Consider the following 22,424-nt stretch of genomic DNA (forward strand, 5'->3'; position numbering starts at 1 on the left):
TGATGTAAACCCAAATGACATGTATATTTTTCAGCAGTCCCGTTTTAGCATTCTAATTAAACCAGGACTCCGCCTGTATAGAGTTGCAAGGCAGACACTAAATGGATCAACATCCGGTTTTAATATTCTACTTTGTTTAAATTATTTTACATAGGAAAATTGAATTCCAACCGAAGCTTATGTGTAATTGCACGAGGAGTTCCAAATGAGTGAAGAGTGAAATTGCATGAAACGGAATTGTTAGTTAATGTGTTTTCCATCCATGAAATCAATGAAAATTAATTATTGTTCACTTCTTTCACGATTCTCACTGATCGAGATTTAAAGATTAGCTCCAAGAATGAAAGAACCTGAAATTCTGAATAATGCAATGTCTCTCCTGCGTCTCTTGCACAAAATCCACACGCTAAACATAACCACGGTAGGCAATTGCAAACACGATTTACTTTTCATGAGAGCTAATAGTAATCATATAATTAATGCAAAAATCAACGTGTATGACGATACAACAGTGTCCAGGAAACTGAGTTACATATAAAAGCAAACTTTGAAAATATTGATGCATCAAAGTTCACGTATGTTACTTTACTTAAATGTACCTTCTGACTGTAGTGATTTCAATCTGAACATACCTATCAGATTTCAAGACTGTACATACAACGTGTCTGTAATTACTTGGGCTTCAAAAGTAGGTCACTGTGGCCTACCCTTTGCGATGATTAGCACAGCATTCAAGGCGAACGTACCATTACATTTCATGATTGTGCTTGCAACAGTGTCAGAGAAGAAAAAGGAAAGTAATATATGGAGATGGACAAGAAGGTAACAGTGACATTCTTTGCTTTTTAATAGGAAACATCCTCAAAGATATGTGTACATTCAACTGAACTAAGTGCAAGAACTTAACATATACACTTAACCGTGAATGTAGGTTGATGTTACCAACTCTTGACTGTGGTGTGTATGCTAAACACCATCCAGTATACAATGCATGATTATACATACGGTAATGTTAGAGGAAATGATCACCATTTAAAAATGTAAATTTGACGCATATGCCGACAAAACCAAAAATATTAATGCGTGTGACTCACGACTGTTTCGCAAACAAGATAGCAGACGTTCTGTGATGTTGATCAAATACATATCTTTACGAAGCTGGCTGCTGTTAATTCATTTTTATCTGACGGTCACAAGGGTTGAACTTTTATTCGAGCACGTACTTCATCGCAATTCAAATTTATCAAGATTTGTTTCGCTATTCAATTTGAATGTTCGTACCATATCTTGTATCGTATCCAGTCATTTCGGTAAAAGTCGTAAAGCAAAAACAAAAATACAGCAAAATGTTGGAAGGACAAGCCACTTTACATCTGAAGATGTGATTGAAGTATGTCTATTTTATGAGGTATGTTAAAAAGTTAGCATGTTTATTAAGGTCTGTTGGTATTCGGTGTTTACATGTTCAGTTTACATGTTTACATGCTGAAGTATATGTAGAGGTTACAGGTATTCTACAACTCTGTGTGATGAAGAGATTATAAATAAAGTAATGCAAGAGTTTTTGAGATTATCAAAGGTGATTCAGGGGTCCTAAAAGAAAGGGCAAGTGTTGGAGATTATTTTAGTAAGAAACTATTTGTAAACAAACTGGTTCATATGGATGCTTCCTTTTCTCTAATGCGATTGAAACGCTGTCAAAGGTACTTTTTGTCTTTTTTTCAGAAGTAAATTGTGATCTTTCTAAATTTTAGAAAATGGTTATATTGTAAAGTGGGGAAAACATTCAATATGAATATAGTTAAAAAGCCTCAATATCGATATGACATGAGAGAAATAATATCGCATAAAATCCATTACAAACATATATAACTGATTTCATTGTCATGTGAGTATTTTGGCACAATATTTCCATTTTAAATATAACCATGGAAGACGAGAGACATTAGGAGGATTTACTGGGGGGGGGGGGAAGAGGATGGTGAGGGATCTTCAATTATATTGTAAATGACTCAGCCTATCCTCTCATTTACCTTTAGCCTTGATGTAGTTTAGGGATATATCTGTGAAGCGGATGTGATTCTGATTATTAGATCGGTAAATAAGACATATCTTCTTACCAACACCTTATCGAAAATACTGCCATGCCACCCACATCCTCCATCTTTTTTTTTTTTTTGGTCCTAGCCCTGTGGACAAGATAATCCACATTGATAAAAATTGAATATGCAAGACATTTAATTTAAAAAATGAACACGGTTACTCTGATGTAAAATGCAGTGGACTTATAAGAAAAAAATATCACTATCTAAATCAGCATTTTAAATTTTATAATTTATAATAATACTTGTAAAAAAACACACACATTTTGAGCCAGTAGACCTCGTATAATGCTTGGGCTGGCTTCTAAAATGAGTTTTCAATCACAGTAAGAAACATAACAGACTAATTCCAAATATGACATGTTGTGATTTGGAAATTACGCGATACATCTAAACAGCTGTAAATTTAGCTAAATATATAAATAAATTAAGTCTGAAAAGCTCAGTTATTGCTTTTAAATTTCTGATGCTCTTATTACAAATAGGTTCAGATCAAACTAATTGAAATAAAAATTGCTCGTTAACGATTAATCACATCATGTACCTTTTTCAAATCAACATCACACACCAAATGAAAGCTTGGAAACCTAATAAATTCGCAATAAATATGGAGCCGATACTTTTATTTTATATGTAAAATACAATAAAGACATACCAATGAAATAAAATGAAATATCTTGCAGAATATTAAACTTTTATGGAAGATAAATTCCTTTATACAAATGTACAATTGCTATAGTACTGTATATTATTATATGGTGAGAGACATATAATCATGTTACATTGAAATGTGACAAAAAACTGTACAAAATTCTCTTTAAATCCTAAAGCATTTGAACAGTGATAATATGCTGTAATTCCACATCGACATCTATCCTAATTAAGGTGAACAACTGGCAGCGTTCTGTCGTCCATTTTCCGTTGTCATGGCAACTGTTGCTATTATTCGATCAAATGTCAATTTTAGAGTCATAATTATCACGAAAATACAAAAGTGTGCAAATGTTATATCCCTTTAAGTCTCATACTTCAAAGTCAGAACATTCCCGCCGTTAATGGGTTATTTTTATCCATGTGGTTGCTATGGTGATAGTCAGCTGAAGAGGTGGAAAGAATGCCTGAATATGGTCCGGGGAGTGACGGCGCCGCTGACATTGGTGGAGTAATTTTTCTTTGCTGGCTAACACTTCCACCCCATTTCGACTCTTCTGTCGGAGAAGTCCCTGTAGCAAGAATGATAAATTCTGAGTAATGCCCCGTGCAAGCATATACGTGTCAGTATATTTGAAAAATTAGCATAATCAACAATGGCAAAATATTATTTGAGAGTAAAGGCGTAAACGCATTGTGTTATTCATATAGATAAATACGAGGTGGACAAATATGGATAGACCTGAAACACACTGCTAAACTATGGGCACGGGCTAAAGTTGCTGACACGGCGCAGAGTGCATGCGAAGATATGGTTCGTCATTTGTGATTTACCTTCCAGGTATCTTGGTATCTTATTTCAGAGTTCTTGATTTTCGTTCAAAGCAATGAGACAAGATTATATATATATATATATATATATATATATATATATATATATATATATATATATATATATATATATATATATCCATCTAACTACTTGTCATTATATCAGTCTGTCTGTCTTCCGTACATTTAACTGTCCACTGAATCATGATGGCAATGGTTATTCTTACAGTCGCGAAATCGACCGCAATGGACGGCGCTACTTGCTATATAGCGTATCTATTTATCAATGCAACGTTTCGTGGTTATGTAACCGACTGTGAATTATATTATGAAATACCTGCATTTTCTTCAAGAGATTTAGATTTCTCCTTGTTGTTGTTATTGTTGTTATTGTTGCTGCTAGTGTTGTTGCTATTGTTAGAAGTATTGTTGCTGCTGTTGTTTGAATTGGGTTCCTGTTTTATAGAAGGACTGCTCTGCTGGGGTTGCTGTTGCTGTTGTTTTGCCCTCTCCATCTTCCTGAATTTGGCTCGTCTATTTTGAAACCATACCTAAAATAGTAACATGATGCTAATTCCACTAAAACCGAACAAAGACTGCTGAATAATAAAAACCTACGTAAAGTTAATGTACGTCAGTGACACTGAACGATACAAATACAGGAAAACATTATGAAACAACGTGAAAGTCTTAAAAATAGGTGTTACAGTTTTCGGCTTCCATGTAGAAATCTTTCGTATTCATCGGCGAAAATTTCAATTATATTTGAAGATATGCAATCATCATCATTTATTCTTCTTTGTATTTCAGCTTCCCCAAAACACATGCACAAAACATTCCAATCAACGACCTGTGTATAGATCCAGGAACGTCATTTCAACTTATTTCAGGGAGGGGAGACTTGATGGGGTGGGGGTCAAAACTTGATTGGGGGGGGGGGGGGCAAAACTTGACGGGCTTGTTAATTTTTGTATATAGGCTACATCAATTTTACAGCACATGCAAATTCGTGGGGGGAATGCCAATCTCCCCCCTCCCCCCATGACGTACCTGTATAGCTCTATAAAATAATACTTGATCGGCAACATTTGAATATATGTGAAAGTTTAATACCGGAAGTGAACGTAATGGGGTTAGTTTAAAAAACATGTCCACACTATCTTTTATTCAATATTTGAAATGTTTTCAGGGATGTTAGAGTTTGATATACAACATCTATACTTATGCAGTGCTCCTTAGTTAAGACAATGTTGTAGTTATTTTATATATTCACCTGTACTCTTGCCTCTGTGAGATCAGTTTTCATAGCTATTTCCTCTCGCGTATAAATATCCGGATAATGTGTTTCAGAGAACGCTTTTTCCAGTTCCTTCAGCTGTGCGCTCGTAAAAGTAGTTCGAATTCTGCGCTGTTTTCTTTTCTCTGGACTGATGCCATTTTCGTGTCCATGTTGATACATTTTGTAGGTCAACCCTGAAAATTAAATTGTACAAAAATGTATTTAGTGAAGTATGCTCGCGTGTTACGCTGTCATGGCAGCTTGTAACCTTGTGTTACACAATGTACAGCTCGCATTTTACGATAAATCGTCCGAAATTGAATGCTTGTGTTAATTATAGGAAGACATAATTCTCATTTAACATAACTTAGTGTGAATTTACCTGTATATAAGGTAACTTGCTCATTAAGGTCAGTTGCTACATGTTCCATGAGTGTCCTTTACTGACACCTTTAAATCACACGAGTGGCCTTTGTTGACACCTTTAAGTCATAAAAGTGATATTTATGAACACCCTCAAGTCAGATAGGTGGCCTTTATTGACACCTTTAAGTCACGAGTGTCATTCATTGACATATTTAAGTCACACATGCATCCATTATTGACACCGTTAAGTCACGAATGTCATTCATTGACACATTTAAGTCACTTGAGTGCTCTTTATTGACACCTTTAAGTCACAAGTGTCATCTATTTACATATTTAAGTCACTTGAGTTCCCTTTAATGACACCTTTAAGTCACGAATGTCATTTATGGACAAATTTAAGTCACTTGAGTGCCCTTTATTGACACCTTTAAGTCACAAGTGTCATTAATTTACACATTTAAGTCTCTTGAGTGCCCTTTAATGACACCTTTAAGTCACGAGTGTCGTTTATGGGCACATTTAAGTCACTTGAGTGCCCTTTATTGACACCTTTAAGTCACAAGTGTCATTAATTTACACGTTTAAGTCACTTGAGTGCCATTTATTGACACCTTGAAGTCACATCATCGTCATTTATTGACACCTTTTAAGTCCCAACGTGGGTATGTGAGAAAGCTAGCCAGTAGCTTCTCGTGGGTCGGTGGTTCTTTCTAGGGTTTTCCCGGGTTCTTCCTCCACCATTAATACTGGCCGCCATGTATAGCCTATCGTGTGCTGAAAAATGGCGTTAAACCCAACAACAACAACCTTTAAGTCAATTTAATGCCCTTTATTAACAGTCAGAATGCAACTACTTCATCATTACTAGGAAATATAAACAAAAATGAAAAAGAGACAAACGAAGTATTTTCCTCTGTTATTTATTACAACACTTTATGTCACCAGATAGCCACTGAAATATTATGTCGTGAAACTAATATAAGTATTTACACCATTAATGATATTTACTACATATACTTATCTTATTACTATGTATGATTTTTATTAGCAACGACCCCTTGATTTGTAGAGACACAATAAAATACTATTGCGGATAAGTATCAACATGTTACTCATTCAAGTCTAGTATAAGCTCCTGGCTTAAAATGTTCAAACAGACTAAGTGTAGTTAACGAATCAATCTTGCCCAAGTTAGAAAAACGATCCTGTTATTTCACGTATCACAACACATCATTGTTTGCTCATAGATATAAGCTTATGTTCATCAAAGTGAAATATATCAACTCATCTTCCTCGAATAAAGACTCATCCAGCTGTTTTGCTGTTTCACCTGTGATGAAATTTGTAAAAGAAAATTTGAAAGAAAATACCGGTCAAAATAAAACCTATTGATATGATTTTTTTTTATAAAAAGAACCTGTTAATTCCTTGAGTAAAAAGATGGCAATTCGTAATGTATTGAGAAATCTCCATACGTTTACAGTACAAAATATTACTGTACAATTCAAGAATACAAATTCATCGCGTCCCATTACCATGATGTTTTTTTAATTTAAATTATTTTCGTGTTTAATAGAACATTATATACTGTATAATTTAGGGGATAGTTTTAGACCTTTAGTGAAGCTGGCATGGCGAAGGGGGTCAGACGAAACTTCGTATTTAGTGGTACTTCCGATGCGGTGTGCTAAGTCGATTTCGTCTGCAGAAAGAACTATGTACATGACTTAACATGTTACTGAACAAAGAAAGACGGGAAATAGTTATTTAATACAAATTAAATCTGGTTCGATATGATGCCCGTTAAAAAGAAATGGGTCTGAAAACCGTTGAATTTTTATAGAATATTGTCCTTAACCAGGCCGCTTCAAAGGTCGCTTACTGACACGCAGTAGATAAAACTTGACCAAATTACGTTTGACTCTAATTGTCATCAATCGTTTCGTTTCATTTGATAATACTATTTAAATGATAGTAGAAAAACAGAAGCAACATAACACCGTTTTGACTGATGTTCTAGAACTAAAGTCAGTCGGTATAATTTATTAATATGATGATGTAAAAATTATGACCGATCTTTGGAAAATGGCAACATGGTAAAGCTAGTATTACAAAGATTAGTTTTGATGCTTGAGAATCCATAGTTCTGTGATTTGCATTCATCCAAATTACAATAGGCCATCATACTAAAATGTTTTGGAAAGGTCGTCTTCATTGTCCATGACTTACGAGACCATTCACATTTGGCCCTTGACTGTGACTATTTTTTCTTACGACCGATTCATAAATATTCCTAAAAATCATTCATGGCTATCATTCCAAGATTCCGTGACGATTACCAGACATTCCGTCTGCTTTTATTTTGGTCAGCATACTGCATTGATCGAGAATCGTACAGCGCGGAGTAATTTATCTCGGAAGAGCATCGAAACCTTGAAATTAAGACCCACTTAAACAATTACGCCCATAAAAGACAATTTGACGATAAAAAATTTTATTTGAAGTAATTAAGGGGTCTCAGTCGTACTGGTCTGTTTTATATCTAGTGTTTCGATAAACTGACAATCTCCTTGGCAGAAATTATCGGATGTGTGTCTTCAGAGACCCAAATAAAACGCATGATCGATGGGAAAATGGACAGTCTTTAATATGCATTTATCAAAACTTTTATCTAATAATTCTCTCCATATTGTCTGTTATTCTGTGTTAGCTGGCATTAAATTGGAACAATGGAATGAAGGGGCGACCTGACTGAAAATTAGATCCCAGGCTGGCAAGTCTGGTTTGTGTCAAGTCCTTCCAGCCAACGATTCGGCTGACGTGAGACGGTCCTACGGGATAGATACAGACTTCTACGATTTGTTACGAATCTTTTCCCAGTTATGGTAATCGATTTTATGTTTGCGAAATATTTATCGAAACCGCTGCCAGATCAAGGAAGCACTCACTGGACATAACTTATATGCATTTCTTAGTTTCCATGGAATCTCTATCAATGCATCATGTTGGATTCGCCATTTCTAGACATCCACACACCGTTTCTGCTCTATTTTCTATATACAGACGAATGTGTTTCATTGGTTGTCATATCCAACACTGAAGCAAGGAAGTCTTTTCAAAGGTCTTGATATGGTTCAAAACTGGTGATTCTTTGGCTCGTTCTCACTGGGTTGCTATAAAACTGTCCCAATAACGTTTATTATTATTATTATTATTATTATTATTACCAAAAACTTAGCAGGAGCATTACGATGTAATCTGTACAACATATTTTAATATTATATATGCCATTTTACTAATAAGTTGTCCGAGGGGAATATACAGTTTTAGATTAAATTCGACCCGATTAAAATTATGCATATTTCATAATTCTTCTACCATAAATAAAGACTGTGTCTCCTCGTCTTATACACCGTTTATATATTGTCAACAAATTTTGTTTAGCACCGTTCGACAGAGACTTTAATTTTTTCCCAAAAGAAATTAGCAATGTAGATATCTACTCCCAAATAAAATGTCTGAAGAACATAATGTCCATTATTTATCGTTGATATCGATTCTAGCTTGCCGGTGCTTTGTTCTGGAAAGGACATTATTTCTGGAAGCTCCCGACGGGGACGATAATAAGTTTAGTCCAAATCTTTGGAATCTTACAAAACAAGTTGAAACGGAGCCTCGCATATTGATATCGGTTTTATATTCCTATAATCTAATTCACTAACGAAACTTTCTCATTGGGGCCGCCCAGAGTGGCTGTATTGCTTAGGAACCCGTAGCTCAGACAAGGCCAAGAAGAATCATTAATTGCCGCACTGCTTCGTTCGGCCGTGGAAGAAACGTGCCCCATAATACTATCTTAACTTTTATTTAATAAAATTCCAATTATGAAGAAAATAAATGACGTGTAATTTATCAAGAGAAACTTCGTTTTCATCAGAGATGAGGTTAAAGAGATCAAACTATTTTATCTTGCTGGATATTCGCTATAAATCAATATTTAGGATTGGGCTAATTTATTTGGATACATTTATTTTATTTTTTTCGTTATCGTTGACCCAAAATAGTCAGAATGGGACGTGAAATATGCAAATTCACCAATATTTTTAACTCAAGTTTTACTTTTACCATTATTCTTCGTATTTAGTTTTTAATAATATCTTTAAGTATAAAAAATAAAAATAAAAGTTTTTCTTGTGAAAAACAAACTATATTAGCAAAATTTGGCATTTGTAGAAGACTTGTCCAGATGGTAATTACCACTGGTTAAATTTTGTCTTCATCTTCTTCAATTTAATATCAAGATGGCATATAAAACAGTTAGTCAGTCAGAATGTACAGATGGGATTTTGTATAAAGCATTAAATAAGAGATCAACATGGATCACATAATGCTAGTTTTACTGACGATAATCCCTTTTGAAGTTTTTGAAGTTATCAACCACGTCGTGAGATACTGTAAAACTTTAAACGATCCTCAGTTGTTATATATATATATATATATATATATATATATATATATATATATATATATATATATATATATATATATATATATATATATATGTGTGTGTGTGTGTGTGTGTGTGTGTGTGTGTTATTCTGCAACAAACTACAAATACCAAAATTCCCGAGAGAGAGATTATTTTAATTATTTGTCTTTTTTTCTCGGCTTATTTGTGAGAACTGTTTACTTTTCATGTAAAACAAATATCACTAGATGATGCAAAATTGGTTCTGTGTACACACAAAAAAATACAGTTTACATAATTACAACTGTGCGAAAGAATTTTTAAATGTACCTGTATGCTTCGTGTAGATGAAGAAAATATTTAACCTCTCATTATTGCTGCATAATCTTGCAATTATATTTTTAATGCAGTTGAGAGAGTATATTTGTTTCTTACGAGTAAATGCAAGAGCCTCTCTACACGGGTTTAATTAAAATCCGGCATTTATGAGACGGTTTGTTTTCGAGGCAGGTTTATATTCTAGTACGGCTGATTTTCGAGGTTGGTTTGTTTTCTTGAGCCAAATGTCGAATAGGCCGCTTTTTTTTTTAACATCGGAGCACTTTTGATGTTCATTTTTAATAATTTTTGTGGCATTTGATTGTAGCTGGCCTTGCATTTATTTCAAGCACGTACAGCAACCATGTTTGAACTGATCTCTTTCTTTATTTTAATCCATTTTATGTGAACGTTTCATATCTAACAAGGTTAAAATTGTATAATGTTGTAATATCGTTGATAGTGGCGTAGCAACAACTGCTGCTATTGCATGGAACAAGGGAGGTCGTCATAAACGTTTTTTATTTTTGGTGGGGAGGTGACCCCAAATTCAGTCTTTTCTTTGGAGGGGGGGGAGGGTACATAATATCTTGCTGCGCCACTGATCGTTCACTATTCGGAGAAGCAATTTTTTAAAAATAATCGTCCTTGCATAACCTACTCCTCGAACTGTCAGTCTGAAATTGACTATTTTAAATAAAATTCAGCATCTCATCTAATAGTTCTTCGGGCAAGATAATATATTTATGGAATATACATTTCATATAAATTTATTTACAGACCGAGGTCAGCAACCAGTCGGTACCTGGAATGGTGTAATCAGCATATATAATAGTAGCCTGGTACCATGGCCTCCGGAACATCATGGAAGACCAAGGTACCGGGCTAATAAAACAGTTATAAATGGTTGAGGAAATGTAACTTTGTTGAATAACTCTATCAGACAAAGTGTAACAGGGTCAAGCTTATGGTGTACTGATAAGTAGGTTATTTACCCTCTGTAGCCAGGTAATATTGACAGGTGACCAATTAGATGTTAAACTTCACCTGTTCATCACCGTGTCAGGTAGACTTAAATGCTAATCATACCCCAATATATTCCCGACACAGGATTTACGACTGACGAACGGTTATACCGCTTTCTTTTATTGTGAGGTTTCGGGTTTTATGTAGATTTTCGTGGAAGACCATTTGTAAACATATGCGGTTCTGGTAGTTTGATATCGTGGCCAGATGTCCATGGTTTAGAACATAATCACTGTATTCACAAACTATTTCGAGCATTTGAAGCCGTCGCTAAAGGCTATCACGATAGGTGTATATTTTTACCAAAGCGTCGGGGCATTGTAATTTCTTCCTTGTCAAGTGTTGATAGGTTTTATCGCCTCGAACGTCTACCTGGTAATGTAAAATTATTACATATATGTTGTCCACATGGCCATTTCATTGAATAATGATAGTGCGAAAATTATCGACACGTGTGAGACTATTAATTTTTTCACAGAGCTTTAATAAATGTCAATAACGCGTGATCTTTGCCACGTGGTCTACATAATTAATGTTGATTGACAATATTGTCCAAATTATTAATTCATAGCTTCAATTTTATTTCTTGGAGTTTAAATACTATGTGTGCAGTCAAGTTTAATTCTGATGCACGGGTAGTCACAAATATCAGAGACCGTACTAACCTTAGTTCTTGTTGTTGTTGACTGTTAAGAGTAATTTTTTCAGCACACGATAGGTTATACATGGCTGCCTATGTTTAACTTGTGGAGGAAGAACCAGAGAAAACGCCAGGAAGCTACAGGCAAACTTTCTCACATATGCACATTGGCCAAACCAGAGAGTCGAACCAAGAAGGACAGGGGTGAGATTTCAATGACCGGTAAAGGCGAGAGCTTTAGATCACTCGGCCACCCAGGGCCCCTATTATGTTAGTACTAAAAAGTATACATTATAAGTACTCAGCTTGTGTTATATAAAAATCAGTGCATACGTCATAAAATCACTACACAATGTAGTTATGTTAACATAACGCTTTGAAAATAGGACAAAATAAAATGGAGCACTATAGTGATAAAATAGCGAATGAATATGACACACCCACTCAATAATTTTAATATTATATATATGTATATGGGTGGGGTGAATGAACAATTTAAAGGCTCTTAATCGAGCAGATATCCCAATTAAGGTGAAGTATTTATATCCCGTACCAAGGTAAAGAATTTTATTCTTATATTCCGTATCAAGGTAAAGTATTTATTGGTTATCCGCAGATTTGATTGTGTATAATCTCAGTTTATCTGACATCTATAAACACGGAATATGTTTTAACAGCGCACGAGTGATGTTTCATTAAATGCAATCTATTTTTAAAGAGAAACGTGTGATGTTGAAACATATTTGCCCCCACGAAAAAAAAATATTTTGTAAAAACAAAGCAAACTTTTGCTCGTTTAAAATAATAACATACAAATGTGCAGAGAAATTTGATATTTCCGCACTTAGCATAGTCATAGTTTATATTCCGTGTTTTATTTATTTTTATTTATTATCTGCTACAAAGTCATTTTCTTTGGAAAAATGACATTGATTCGTAGGTGAGAAAATTTTGCCCACTCTAAACTCAATGATGGTCTGACATTTTCACAAGTAAGTATATCGAATTGCATAAATAGTCCGGATAATATGAAATAACAACATTACAGATATTGCCCATGGGAAAATTTGATTATTATACAACATATCAGATTCATTAGAGCTCATCGTATAACAGGTGTTGGCACACGAAATAGGATACATTGAAGTGACAATAGACCTGTATTTAAAATGATATTCACAGCCTCCAGAAAAACAGCTTTGTTCTAAGTGTTGTGTTTGATAGCACGTGACTCTCCACAAAACTTGTCAGTGATTCAATTTAAAGATAAATATCAACACACAAATTATCCCAATTCTCACTTTTAGTTATCTGATATTTTAAAAGCCTCGTTGCTATCTGTGAAATTTTACAGGTCTTTTAAAGTTGTGTTTACCACTTCTATACAGGTAAGAGAGTAAGCATGAACGATAAGTCAATGAACCGACAACTTACCAATGTGACATATCGTCGAATGACAAACTCAGCTATACGACATCTCGATAAAGAAACACAATCGTATATGACAGGCCTTGCCGAACGAAAAATCCGCCCACTAAACTAGTTAAAAGCTGGCGAGGTCCGTCAAAACATGACGAAAATTTGTTGAAACTCCTAACAAATAAAAAGCAGAGTTCCACGGAAATCGTTGCCTTCACATTGCGACCAGTGTAATAATGGATCCCCTCGCTGCATCTGAGCTGCAAAGACAACTCTATCCCAGTGTGTGTGTGTGTGTGTGTGTGTGTGCATGTAGAGTCATTTGACACGACACTTGTCATTTTACTCATCCGATGCTTAACTGCACAGCAATATAAATGTATTATTTAGTGCCGAGGCAATCGGAGTTAAGTGACTTACCCAAAGACACACCATAGACTGTTCCGATGTTAGGATTCTAATGTATGTTTTGCTGTCATACTGATGTCCAACCACATCCCTCCAAGGTATTGCATACATATTGATTATCATTAAGACAGAGGTATGGATATATATGGTAGTTTTAGTTTAAAGTATTTTAAGCGGTTACAGATGGTAATTTTAGAGGCAAATTCCACTTAGTTCACAATTCTGATCCTGATTATCAGGATGACCGATAGGACTTGGGTCTGTGTCTGTCATCACTGTAAAGCCAAGAATTGATACTCTTAAGTAAACCTGACATTGTCTCTATTCTGTCATTTTGATAAACTATCGCCCTGTGTAAGATGCATTTGTTCTTGAGCCCTATCTTGGGTAACGTTCAAATAACCTGGAAATTTACTTTTGTATTGGGTGTTATTGTTTGCAATTTTTGAACTTTTGTGCCCCGTTCCCCACAACTGTGTGTGCGTGCGTGTGTGTGTGTGTGTATATATATATATATATATATATATATATATATATATATATATATATATATATATATATATATATATATACACATACATACATACAGGTCTATTGTCATTTTCTAACTAATATATATTTGGTAATCAAAAACCCTTTGCTTTCATTGGCAAGATGAAGAAAAAAAAAATCAAAGATTATTAAAGTTGATTTTGAGTCTAATGTTGCAGGATTACAATATTGATGTTAGGTACGTCAGGGAAAATGCAATCTAAAAGCAGATGTATATAAATATTATATTGTTTCATGTAGACTTTTTGTCATTCGTAAGATTGTATCTTATCTAAATTTTATCACATGTACATTTGACTAATAGATTAAAGAAAGCTTTATTGCATAAATCCTTTTCTTTATGAGAGGATGTATTATTATATTTAATATGCATTCGTTTCTTAGTTAGACTTTTATTTATTTTTTTATTTCGTTATATGCTTTGGTAGATTCTATATTGGACTTGACCTTGTCTAAAATCAAGTTCATTTGCTAACTGACTTGAACCATTGATTCTTGTTTCGTAACCAACACGTTTATCTCAATCTGAGTCTAGAAAAAATGGAAATTCCCAATGAAATGACGGGTTTACCTGTTGTTTACTACATTTTATATTATAATTTTAGTAATAGATTTCTGATTATAACTAGGATTTTTTCTTGTAAACACTAGGATTCTATATATTTTTTGTTTGTGCTTTAAATGATGTTTGGGACCCGAGGTTACATAGAGTACTATATAACCTTGCTTTTCTATAAACTATTCGTTCTTGCTATAAGATCTTTGCAGAATTAATTGTATTATAATGTGTCTTGGAATTTCTTTGGGCTGGAATTTATTCAAATTATTTATTCCCTAGAAATGCAAAGTGCTATTCAAAAAAAACATTCTTGGAAGTAGAGACTCGAATCTTGGAAATTATTATTTTGATCTAACAAAAGACTGTAGGTGTACAAATCAAGTCCATTTTCTAACTGACCTGACGCATTGAATTTTTTTTAGTAAATATGTTTATCTCAGTCTGAGTCTAGTACTTTGAAAATTCGAAATGAATTGCCAGGTCTACCTGTTGTCCACTATTCATATTTTGTATAATTTTAGTAATAGACTTCTAATTATACATAAGAATTTATTTTGTAAATATTATGAACATTCTAGAAATAAATCTTCCATTAGTTTATTTTTTTTTAGAAAATGCTAAATGTGACCCGAGGCAAGATAGAGGACTATATAATCTTGTTTTTCTAGAAAATAATTATTCGCACTTTAAGATCTTGAGGCAAAATCACTTGTATTATTGTTGTGTCCAGACGTTCTTTTGGGCTGGAATTTTATTTATTTAAATTATTCAGTCACTGGAAATACAAAGTGCTCTTCAAAAATAAGATTTTTGCTAATAAAGACTTGAATCTACTATGACATTTCAAATAAGGATGCATTCTTGGATCGTATGATTGTGATCCAATAAAAGACTTCTCCTACATCACCACTATCCTTGCATATTCATCAATATTCATTTATTAGAGACCATGACACCTCACCAAAATCCTTGCATATTAATGAATGCTCTTTTATTAGAGACCATGGCACTTCACCAAGATCATTGCTTATTCATAAATCCTCATTTATTATAAAACTTGGCACCTCACCAAGATCCTTAGATATTTATCTATCATCATGTATTAGAGATCAAGGAACCTCACTAAGATCACTGCATATTTATAAACTCTCATATATTAGAGATAAAGGAACCTCACCAAGATCACTCCATATTTATTAATCATTATTTATTAGAGGTCATGGAACCTCATCAAAGATCCTTGCATATTTGTTAAACCTCATTATTAGAGACTGTGCAACCCCTTTAAGATCGCTGCATATTTATCAAACTTAATTTATTGCAATACATGTAACCTCATGAAGACCCTTGCATAAGATCCTTGCATAGTTATTAAACCTAATTTATCGGAGACTATAGAACATGATCAAGATGCTTCAATAATAGACTGGATTTTGTTCTCAGTATTTTCGCTGTATTAATTGGTTGTTGTTGTTGTTCTAGGGTTTAACGCCACTTTTCAGCACAAGATAGGCTATATATGGCGGCCGGTATAACTGGTGGAGGAAGAACCCTGGAAAACCCAGGGAAGAACCACTGACCCACGAGAAGCTACTGACAGGCTTTCCCACGTACCCACGCTAACCGAGCCTGGACTCGAACCCACGCAGACAGAGGTGAGATGGCAGTGATCCTGGACGGTGAGCGCTTTAGACCACTCGGCCACTCGAGGCCCCCTTTATTTATTGGCAATATGTTATCTAGTCTCCCATAGTTCAACATACAAATGTAATTCACACAGTAATACACATTCCTTTTTTCAACAATTGTGTATTTTATATCAATGATGAGATTTAAAGAAACAAAATGTAATATGTAAGAAAATGTTACTTATATTTTACAGGGATTTATATTATAAGTATTATTATTGTATGGTTCTACATTTTATTCAAGTCAAATTTTCATTTCGGGTATTTTAAAAAACCGTCAATTAATTCATTTGGACCGAATCTACATAGCAGGGGTGTAGGAGAGGGAACTGCCCCCAGACGCCATGCGAAGGGTGTGTTGCATGGACATTTTTAATTTTCTTTTTGCAAATGAAATTTCATATTATCTCACATTCACATTATGGTAACTAGGGCAATTCTTCACAAAAAATACATGGGACAAGGAGGAGGAAGGTTGGCAACTGACCTCAGAACTATTATATGTAGCAAAGTAGGGGCGCCACTAAAGAACTTTGCTCCCGGGCGCCTCGGTAGATGTGCCATTGAAGAACATTGCCCCGGTTGCCACGAACCCTCGCGCCGCCATTCACATTCACATCTACGCCATTTGTTGGGGCTCTCCGACACCCAATAGATCTAATTACAGTGCTTTCTAACAGAATGAAACACCAAGCCATCTGCTCTCGCTGGTATCTAACACTGTTCGTGAAATTTAATCAAGAGCTGTAAAGTATTCAGGTGAAGCTAAATGTTTGTCTCCAGCAATAATCTGTAACCGTTTTCATGACAGACAGACAAACAGACAATCAGATAGATAGATAAGTCAAAGTTTAAGTGTTAAATTTAGAAGATGAACGTTCAGATTTTCTTTGCATATTTTCCGTCAAATACGCAAATCAATGGTTAAATTCTAAACATATCTCACTAATGATTCATGTAATGTTTAATAACTTATTCAAGTAGTTCAAAACTTTGTTTGGATGTATTTTATATAGCCGTTTCCATGTTTTATTTGTTAGGGTAATTTGTTACCACAAGTCATCTATGTAACGATGTACACTCCATCAATATGCACATGTGCGGTCTAAACTTATACAAAATATGCATCAGGAAAATGGTTAAAGGAGAACAAATGTTATGCGTTTTGCACAATATCATCTGTCTTCCTTACGTATGTCATTTCATGGAGTGATTAGTTAATCAAATTAATTCGATCCGCTTCAAGTGAGCAGTTTGTTAACACATTTCCAAATTGTTCTACTTCTCTTATCTAATCATTTTGCAGCTAAATGTCCATATTTTCATGCGCTTTTCTAATTGTAAATATGTCCCCTGTGGTTTGGCGGTAGATCTGATTTTGGCGATGCTGTCTCGAAACCGAACAATCGTATCATAACTAGACATCATCTTGTTTCGTGATTCAATCACGACTACAATTGCTTTTACCCGGTACAAATAGCGCTTTAATAGTTTCCAAACAACTTCTAATGATTATCGAATCAAATCTAACTGGTTAATCATTAGATTCGCTCGTGCTGGGACATTGCGCCGCGTGCCAGTTCATTCAACCACATCAAAACAGTTGGCTGGATAATTGACTAGATATGATACACTAGGCCCATGTAATAATTATGCTGTTGACATTGTATCAAGACACGCATCAGCACCTCTGAATCTGCCTCTTTTTCTTTGAAGCAAAACAATCTGCACAAATTTTGATTAACCTTGGTTAAACGATTCCTGCAACGAAAAGACAGACTAAGCGATTTTAGGAACAGAAGGCCACCCTTTTTGGATATATTAATCGAAGATTGGGTTCTGAACGTTAAATGATCTGAATAGCTTCTAATTCTTCCGGCGTTGATGCTCGATAAAAGTCGACATGTTGTGAGATAAGAAGTTTCAAATTTCTCCTGATTATAGATTATCTTTTTGAGCAAACTGTTCTTTCCGATGCAATACGCGCTTGGTTTCAGTCCGATTTCTCGATTCATAGACTTTAAGGTGGGTGTGTGTTTAACCAGTTATTCATCATCTTACATCTGTTGTAAGATTTCTTTCCTTTTATTTCAATGAGAGATGCGATCGTAAATTACAGCCATAAAGACGCAATGACACGTTACGAAGAAACGCACTGTCGTAGATGAAGTGATGGTAAGGGGCTCTCTTTCTCAGGTTAACAAAAGGGTTTTGTTAACTTCCCTACACTGCCTGGTGTCACATAGAAATGATAATACATCATAGCGAATTTGAGATCAAGTTTGCACTACTAAAAGAAAAAAGCCATTTAAGGCAAAAGAAAAATGTGTCTGGATCTATAATATTAGTCGTTTTAAATAATGACATTTCCATAATGATGCTGTACATGTCTTAGAGATCGGTATAAAAATCACAAGAAGAAAACAGATTTGGACGGTAATCGGTCACTCCTTTGGTTCCATTATGCAGTTACAGATAGTAAAAAGGGTATCAAATTCAACACGCCTCGCTCGTTCAGGGAAGCAGGATAATATGGAGAAAACTTACAGAAATTTTGACTTCTGTATCTCTCTATGCGCAGCATTGCAAGTTTGAGTTACCATTTAAATGAAAAATACAACAGGAAAACACCGACCTTCCTAATACAGTATGGCTTTATTTCGAGTTCATAAAGATATCCCTATACATACCCCAATGATAATAATAATAATAATAATAATAATAATAATAATAATAATATTATTATTATTATTATTATTATTATTATTATTATTATGCTCTAACAGATTTTTACTGTGAGTACTTTCATATTTAAAAATCTATCGTGCATGTTGCTTTGTTACTGTTGGTGATACAGCAAACAACATGTGTATGTACATTTTCACAAAACATTTTCACTGCTTCCAACAATCTGGACAAAAAATACACTGTTTTTGTACCAAAGAATAATAAAGGATTCAACTTAAGTTCTTGGAAATATTTGAAAGTAATGTCCTAAATATTCCCTGAATAGTACTCTCCTAGATATGCCATGAATAGTACTCTCCTAGATATGCCAAAAATAGTACTGTCCTATATATGCCGTGAAAAGTACTGTCCTATATATGCCGTGAATAGTTTTCTCCTAGATATGCCATGAATAGTACTGCCCTATATATGCCGTGAAATGTACTGTCCTATATATGCCGTGCATAGTTCTAGATATGCTCTGAATAGTACTCTCCTATAAATTCCCTGAACAGTACTGTCCTGGATATGCCATGCATAGTACTCCCCTAAATAGTCTTGTTACCATCATCGACCAGACAGCTTCACAAGTTTACATTATATATGTTTCTTTAAACTGACAGTAGTCATAGGTTTAAAAATTTTTATTTTTTTAAAGTTTAAGTCATTTACTGGAATCCTAGTCAAAACGTGCAGAGATTTTCCGAACTATAAGTAAGCAATTATATAAATTTATTTCCAGATAAGATAGTACGTGTCGAAAAATATAAGGATATGGGGAGAGCTAATAAATGTAGAAATATGTGAGATCTGATAAATATAGGATCATGGGAGACACCAGAAAAACCTAATAGTTTGAAAAATGATTTAAGAAAAGTATTTAGCCTCATAAACTATACAGATTCGTATATTAGGGCAATCACATACTGAAATCCTCGCGGAAATTATTTTTCTTTATACAAAATGAAGTCTGTACTTAGAGAGAATGTTTAGAAATGTGTATGGAGTCTATACTTCAAGTGGATGTAATAAATGTTTGATAGTAACTACGTCACTCTGTAAGGAGAAAAGCTACTGGATCATATGTTAAATTATACACAAGATATTTCGAGACTCACATTTTGCATTTTTTGTACCTAAAGTACTCAAAAGTAGAACAAAACATCATAATGTTCCACCGAACTATTTCAACGAATAGATTTAAATGAAAAGACTATGGATTAGAAAAAATGAAATGATGCTTCATTTTTGCTCATGTGATATAATATTTATTGGTAAATTTGGACTGCAATAACCTAAAATGATTATATATATATATATATATATATATATATATATATATATATATATATATATATATATATATATATATATATATATATATATATATATATATATATATATATATATATATATATATATATATATATATATATGAGTGTGTGTGTGTGTGTGTGTGTGTGTGTGTTTCATCTACATAAACTTGTAGCTACCATCAGTTTGAATTAGATCTAAATAAATGCTTTCAATACAAGTTCCTTGTATTTTTTTAGGTGTTATAAATTTTACACATCATGATTGCTTTGTGTGGCCATCAAATGTGTGCAACTTCTACCAAGAGTCACTATCTTCCTCAGATTGTCCGCATAGAACATCTTTACAAACAAATTGGTGGGGGAGAAATTGAAGTTAGTATGACGTAAACATGCTCCTAATCGACACACGTTTCTCTTCTACTTCATTAAGTTTCCATACAAGAATTTAGTGCCATGTTATAAAACAACATTTCAGTCGTGTTCGGAAAATCGTTGGCCTGAAAGAAGTCAAATTCGCTGTTTTGTATGTGATTTTTGTGTCCCATGGAATATTTTCATATTCCAGTTGCACAAGCATTTAGCTGCAACTGAACGTTCTATTGAATAATTGCCTTGCTACTGTTGGTTAGAGTTAGTCAGCTGACCGTCCGGATGTTAATCTGTATGTTGGCGCTCTAAAGTTTCGTGCTTTGCATCAGTCTGTGTATCTATCTGCTCAATGATTGTACAATACCCAACAAACGTGTGTAAAAACAAAAACGATGGTCAAATTTCAAGTGACTGTACGTTTGTGTGTTTGTGTGTGTATGTTTATTTATTTTAGCGGTGCGGCACGACCCCCCTCCTTTGTACCTATGATCGATATACATATTAAAAAAATATATAGAAGAAAATCCTCTTTCCTATAAGCAGATGAGAGTCGACAACTGCCACCGTGTTTTAGAGATCAATGGTGGATGGATATGTTTCGAAGTTTGCCTCTGCAGAATAACAACGAATCAGAAGAAAAAGACGACATTATTTGGAAAATTTTGACATTGTGATAAAGTGGATGAAACTTAACGAAACTTTATTCTAAGTACAAATCGGGGTTAGTAAATGATGTATTTTACTTCGGAATTGCTGCATTCACTTTTGACATTATGTTTCTTCATCTATATATTTAATGCTTCTCTGCATGCTTTCTGTTCAAGTTACTCTCTTAAGAGGCACTGTAGAAAAATTTTAAACTTCAACGTGCGAAGAGAATTTTTTTAAAGTTAATTTGGTGCATGGGTACGACAATACGATGTGTCAAATATTTTTTCTTTTCTTTTTTTCTTTCTATCATACATCGACTCTTTCAAATTATATACAAGTGTTATATCTTGCCTTTAACTATATGTATGTGTTTTATCTTACTTTTAACTATATGTATGTGTTATATCTTACTGTTAAACATGTACATGTTTTATATCTTACTTTTAACTATATGCATGTGTTATATCTTACTTTTAACTATATGTATGTGTTATATCTTACTGTTAAACATGTACATGTTTTATATCTTACTTTTAACTATATGTATGTGTTATATCTTACTATTAACTATATGTATGTGTTATATCTTACTGTTAAACATGTACATGTTTTATATCTTACTTTTAACTATATGTATGTGTTATATCTTACTATTAACTATATGTATGTGTTATATCTTACTATTAACTATATTTATGTATTATATCTTACTATTAAGTATATGCATGTGTTAGATCTTACTATTAACTATATACATGTTTTATATCTTACTTGTAACTATATGCATGTGTTATATCTTACTGTTAATTAGAGGCTTGTGTAATACATTGCTGTTAAATATATACATCTGTTATATCTTTTTTGCGATATAGAATTATTATCTCTTACTTGTAACTATATGTATGTGTTAGATCTTACTATTAACAATATGCAAGTGTTACATCTTACTTGTAAAAACTATATACATGTGTTATATCTTGTAAAACTATATACATGTGTTATATCTTACTGTTAACTACTATACGACCAGCTTTATATACAAAATCTTGAA

The 22,424-nt window shown here is 33.8% G+C and overlaps 1 protein-coding gene across 1 annotated transcript in view; it reads right to left on the reverse strand.

Annotated features, from left to right (window-relative positions):
- Positions 1 to 2,419: 2,419 nt before the first annotated feature.
- LOC149797802 (paired mesoderm homeobox protein 2B-like) overlaps positions 2,420 to 22,424 on the reverse strand; it is a 29,681-nt gene continuing 9,676 nt past the window's right edge. Inside the window, exons 2-4 of the mRNA XM_089960486.1 lie at positions 4,858 to 5,057; positions 3,922 to 4,135; positions 2,420 to 3,325 (exon numbers count right to left, since the gene is read on the reverse strand). Of these exons, the coding sequence (XP_089816612.1) occupies positions 3,138 to 3,325; positions 3,922 to 4,135; positions 4,858 to 5,057 (602 nt within the window). The 3' untranslated portion in view covers positions 2,420 to 3,137. The remainder of the gene's footprint in view (positions 3,326 to 3,921; positions 4,136 to 4,857; positions 5,058 to 22,424) is intronic.

The sequence above is a fragment of the Sinohyriopsis cumingii genome, chromosome 6 (assembly GCF_028554795.1).
Source record: "Sinohyriopsis cumingii isolate HCF-2022 chromosome 6, ASM2855479v2, whole genome shotgun sequence".
NCBI lineage: Eukaryota > Metazoa > Mollusca > Bivalvia > Unionida > Unionidae > Sinohyriopsis > Sinohyriopsis cumingii.